This window comes from Cyprinodon variegatus, unplaced genomic scaffold (genome assembly GCF_000732505.1).
Source record: "Cyprinodon variegatus isolate N-32 unplaced genomic scaffold, C_variegatus-1.0 Scaffold198, whole genome shotgun sequence".
Taxonomy (NCBI): Eukaryota; Metazoa; Chordata; class Actinopteri; order Cyprinodontiformes; family Cyprinodontidae; genus Cyprinodon; species Cyprinodon variegatus.
In genome coordinates, this window is record NW_015150651.1 from 390,297 (window position 1) to 396,205 (window position 5,909).

Consider the following 5,909-nt stretch of genomic DNA (forward strand, 5'->3'; position numbering starts at 1 on the left):
ACACAACGACACTGAAAGTCTGAGTCGGGGCTTGAACAGTCAATCCTTCAATTTCAGGGCAAACTCCTACATCCAACGCCACTGTCGCCCCAATGATGTGATGAAAGTCTAGAGAACTGAAACTTTCCTCCTAAGAAACCCTTTTTTATACTAAAACGCTGCCAATACACCATTATACAGTAGCTGTAAATTAGAAACATGTTCAACAGTCGTCTAGAACACGTCAAATATGTTGATATGCTTTAGAGTTAAGTTCTTGATAAGTTACTCATAGGTTTTGGATAAACTAGACGCCACGATTTATGAGTAACTTACACCTAACATATGTCAACGATCAGATAACCTACCTGTAACTCATGGCCCAGGTATGAGCATACGCTTCAGCGTATTTCAGTGTGCTCATAACTTATACAAAACGTACCCATAACTTATCCAACGTATGGCTGCGTTTTCGCCAGATTTTCCATACGTCAGGCATACGCTGGCTAAATCATCAAGGTGTGACATGGGCATTAGTTTATTTTGTTTTCTGTCCCTTCTTAGTGAAATGCTGATGTAGTTTGACATTTTCTGCTTCTGTCTGTTCATCTCTCCCCTTTCACCCTCCAACCCCCCCTCTCTCACCCTCCTCCCTTCCATTAGATCCTCCCACCATGCCTTCCACCATTACTGCTCCTGTCCTAACCGGCTCTTCCTCCTCCACCTTTGTGGTCGATAAGGGCCACGTCCTCCGGAGCTCTCCTACACTTGAAGCCCTGCCCGAGAGCAATCTTGGTTCCATAGTGGGCGGGGCCGTGGGCGGGGCCCTGTCCCTGCTTCTGGTGTTGTCTCTGGTCGCCGTCTGTTACCTACAGAAACCGCAGTCTTTTCACGGCAGCTACTCCGCCAAGCAGAACCACGGTCCCGCTGATCTGCAGAAGGCCTCTGAGAAACATGAACTCCGACCCACTAAGGCTGGCGGCGGCGGCTCATGCAGCCGGGATCACGACCGGGAGGAGTGGGGAGACAAACATCGCTATAATGAGTTCAATGGAGAAAAGTATCCCGTTAACGGCTACACAAGGGCCATGAGGGAGAGCGGCCGGCTCAACCATCAACAGACTCCCCGTCAGGAAAACGCCAAGGTTTCTAGTCCACAGCGGGCTAGAGGCCCCAGATACCCTCACCCACCTAAACTGCAGGGAAATGGCTCTCCCTACCTGTCGGATGACTGCTACGATTGCGGGGCCGAGGGGGATTATGTGTCTCACACAGACGGCTCAGTCATCTCGCGTAGAGAGTGGTATGTTTGATAAGCGACGTTCTGCTGGAGCAGAAATCCAATGAGAAGAAAAACACCTTTTTTTGTTTAAGTTCCCACCCCTCGGTTGAATTTCTCTGTAGCTGGTTTGTTTTTTGACTCTTTGATGCTGGATGCTCCGGCTGGGGAATCTCAGTGCTTCATTTCTATAGAAACCACTGGAACCGAAGTGTGTGCTGCTGCTGCCTTACTACATGGACTGTCGTTTAATTTAGCATTACTAACATCCTTTCTGTTAAAGCTCTGCTGGCTTCAGATGAACGACCGTAACCACGGTCAGGTTCTTTCTCATTCTCTGGTTTCTAACCTGCTAGCGATCATTTTATTCCAGCTTATCTTGGTTTAAAACGACAAACCTGCTTGTGAAATCCCTTAAAGAGACACCATACCTTCAAAGATTTGTAGCTCTTTGTAAATACGTTTTTTGTTTTCTTTCAGGTCTTATTTGTTTCTATTTTCTACCATTGGTTGAGATTTCAACTTGAAATCAATCAAATATTGTGAAGAACTCAACAATAATTTCTGAAGCGTTTCACGTTGATCAATTATTTATTTAATTTTATTTATCTGAAAACATTTGGTTACTGTAAGACTTCAGCTTTGAAATGTTTACTCAAATAAGGTTATTATTGATGTGGAGCGAACAGTTTAAGTATTTACAGAGGAGATTTGGGATTTTGCATGATGTAACTACCATTTAAACATGTCTTTATGATGTGAACCGAGCAGATCTGGCATGTCTTTCATTTATGTTTGATGGTTCTGCTTTTGCCCCCATTTGGCAAAAAAAAAAGACCTGAGATTTTTCTTGTGTTAAAAAAAGAAACAACAATCTGGGATTTAATCACATAATTTCCCAAAGCTTGTATAGCAAAGTCATGATGGACTAATGTTGTGGTTTTGATGATAGTGTTGCACTGGCTAATTATTCATCACAATCTCTGCTCCTCTAAGAACCATCAGTTAGGGATGCAGGTCGTGAGGACTAGACCACCAAAGGTCCTTCCAGTGAGCAGGTCAATCCTTGAATCCCACAAAATAGAGCTGGAAATGCAGGGAAAATACTTGGGTAATATTTTTAGCTTTTTCCGGGAAGAGTTCCAGGATAGTTATCTTCATCAGTTAGCCAAGTATGTTCAGTATCCTGCCGCCTTTTTATATAATGATGGCACCGTTGAGTTTTGTCGCTGGCACCAAAAGAGTGCTACCAGCAGGGTATTGTTTGAAGCAGGCGACTGTGAGGCAGCCACAACATTCTGCTCTCCTCATCAAAATGTGTTTTCTTACATAATTCTTTTTTTTTTCTTCTTTTAAAAACACTTTTCTTCACTAAACCAACAATAGTTTACTTTTCTCATGTAGGAGCGATCTGCATCATGCGTTGCCGTTACAAGCCGACGTGCTAATACCTAGTAACCATACTCTAACCTTCATTCATATATAGATGCATCATGTCTGTTGTGTTGAACCTATTCTCACCTGTGATTTTCAGCATGTTTTACTGCACAGAGATGAGAAACATTAAGTTGCACTCATAAAACTACAAAAAAGATGTATAACGCTTGAAAATAAGCTTTTTTTTTTTTTTTTTTTACTAGTCCTGCCAGTTTATATTCTTAAACAGAACAGGATGTACCAAGTACTGTGACTTGTACTAAACTTGTCAGTGTAATTGGGCTGCAAAGCTCCACTAGTTCATGTCTCAAGCATTTACAAAATAATGTAATGCAAGTTTTTTTTTATGCAGAAAAAAAAGACAAACAAGGTATTCTGGCTCCCATTCACTTGTCCAAATGAGGAGATCCAAAAATCTCCTTTCAGGATCACTATTTGTGAATAAATGCCAGTTTCAGTAGTATTGGCACACCTTTGACAAAGCTTGCCAGATACCAACTTTATAGAACCTGTATTTAGAAGTAGGAGAATATTGTCTATCTTAAGTATTAACAACAGTATCATCAGCGTATATAGATAAAAAGAATATATCACTGTTGTGTACAGGGTAGCCTAAAATAGATGAGATGCTTTAATATAAAAGTTAAAAATGGAACATTGTATTACAGATGACTTATCTGGTTGTATTTTTTTTTTTCTTTTTTTTTTTTTGCAGTAATCACACTGCTGATGTTGCCATGGCGTTTGCTGAGGTGCAGCAGAGAAAATGACCAATAACTTTTATCACTAAAGTAGTAAGTTGGATATAAATAAGGTGCACATTTTTTACTTGCCTATGGTTCACAGTACAAAGAAACTTGATCTCTTATAGAAAAAAAATTCTGTTATGTTGTTCAATTAAATCGGACGCAAATTAAATTCAAATATTGAATCCGACCTGCTTTACTCGTCTTTAAGAAACCAATCTGTACGTTTCACCGTCGTCTTCTGAAATAATTCATGGTCCCAGATTAAAAAGTGATTCCTCTGATTTCTACTGCATACATGTGGAAAAAATAAACAGGAAGCACAGCACACTGAACCCTACTTGTGCTCGCTCCTATGCACTAAGAAGGAAATTTCCTTAATCAATGTCGTTTCCAGCTCTGCTCCTCTGTTTCCAGCCCTACGCCTGGAATGATGTAGTTCTTTTGTACTGAAGTTTTGTATCAAGATCATCAGTAACCTCACCTCCAAATGTCTGGGTTAAAAAAATATGACTAGTGCCTTAGATTCTTAGAACTTTATGGTTTATTATGGGTCCAATGTTGTTCGTTCTTTTTTATTTCTCTAAGGTGTTTTTGATTTGATTTCACTTTGTGCCAGGAGGAATTCTTAGTGCCATATTCACCCAGACAGGAAGCTGGTGTATGTTTGCAAACCTAGAGGCATTAAAAAACACTTTGAATGATATTTGATGTGTTTCTTGTAATGTTACCAGTGTCACTTTAATGATGAAAAATAAAAAACTTTTGGGTTTTTTTTTTTGTGTATATAGCAGAAAATGTAAATTAGTGGAAGAAGAAAATGTGTGTGCTGGCGGTAAAGCGTTATTTTGTCAACCTTTTGGAGATCCTATTGTTCAATAAAGCACCTTAGCACCTGTGAGTTTCTTCTCTCTGGGGCTGTTTCAGCTCTCCTTTACTCGGGCTGCTCACACTCAGCCTCTTTGTTCATCTATAAATGACATCATCTCAAGCTTCCCAACGCGTGCTGCTGCATGACTCCCCCCTCCAAAAAAAAGGAAAAAGACATCCAGCGTGCGTATTTGGGACGCTTCACATGATGTAATGCAAAAGCTTCTCTCTCTCTTCCTCACTTCATCTACTTCATCTCCTCTTGGTTTCTGCTTCTTCTCTGGGCTGTTGGTCTCTGCTTCGCTCAGTGTCCACCTTCCTCTTCATCATTCCCAGTTTGCTTCATTTAAGGACAGGGAGGCCTTCGTTCTTCTCAGACGACGTCTGCCAGCTGGTAAAATTAAACGCTGAGTGTTTCCGACTGGCCCAAAGTCCCAGCTCTCCAGCCCATTGACTGTCCCCATGGCAACAAGCTCATCTGGAGCTGCTGATGGAGGCTGTTGTCCGTACCTGGCCATGGTAGGCGGGGGCAGGGGCCTGCCGTAGAGCTGAGAGGTTAAACGGGGTGAAATGTAGAGAACGGGGCTCCTTGAAGGGGAAAATGTTCCCGTTTGTTCCCCGCAGCTGAGCGGGATCTGTCCATGATAATCTGACCTTGGCTCCGCTCAGGTCAGACTAATTTCAGCTGACCCCATACGTCCGCTGCTGATCTCCATCTTGGCCTCTGCGGCTGCCACTCTCCCCTTAAAGTGGAGCAGACTGTGTCTCTGTCTGAAAATAAAACGGCAAAGCTGTAATGATGTCAGCCGGCAGTTTGTTTGAAACACTTGTGTTGAAGATCAGCAGATTTGCTTTTCGCCAGCTACACAACAGTTTCCAAGGATACTTTTCACGGCACACAAAGGGACTACAGCGAACGTCTCAGCGGCACAGGGGGATGCAGCGCTGACAAGAGCTTGTGAGGGAGAGGCTTCGATATCACCCACCCTCCAAACACTAACCTATCATTAAACCCCGTCCCCAGGTCAGGCCTGCTCCCCGGGGGGAAAAACACGACCCTGTGGGTGGTTACTGCTCCGCTTTGGTTAATTCAGAAGTCTGCCTCTCCGACCTCCCCCAGGCAATACCGTGCACTTCAGCTGGCCTCACTGTGTAGGAAGCACCGGGGCAGGGGAGGCATGCAGAGGACAGAAGGGAGCCAAATCCCAGCGTGGGGACAGTTGATCCACCAGTAATCCAAGCCACTCTTCACAGGGATGCGGTTTGGAACAGAGGCTTAAACAAAAAGTTAAACTTTTTAATTTGTTTTTTAAACACATCCAAAAGAATAGATAAAAATGTTTTTGATACTAATTATTCAGAACTTTTATCATCCAGTAGCTTATAAGGCAATATCAATTATTAAAAAAAAAACCTTGGAAAAAAGAAATTAGTCATAGTTATTTGTTACTTCTCCCCAAAAAAAGTAACTATGCAGTTACTTTTTGTACTATAAAGTGTAACATTTTGATGACTTTTATGTTTTGGGAATACAAAATTGCCATGAGTGGAGTGGAAGTAATCCAGAAATGAGTCACATTTTTTTTTATATAAAAAAA

At 42.1% G+C, this 5,909-nt stretch overlaps 1 protein-coding gene across 3 annotated transcripts in view; it reads left to right on the forward strand.

Moving 5' to 3' along the window:
• LOC107087864 (nectin-3-like protein) overlaps window positions 1-5,909 on the forward strand; it is a 51,320-nt gene that overhangs the window by 27,665 nt on the left and 17,746 nt on the right. The window contains exon 6 of one of the 3 annotated variants that reach the window (XM_015379668.1): window positions 643-3,023. The exons of the other annotated variants lie outside the window; for them this stretch is intronic. Within the exon in view, the coding sequence (XP_015235154.1) occupies window positions 643-1,292 (650 nt within the window). The 3' untranslated portion in view covers window positions 1,293-3,023. Of the gene's footprint in view, window positions 1-642; window positions 3,024-5,909 lie in introns of those variants that run through there. 3 annotated transcript variants of the gene reach the window in all.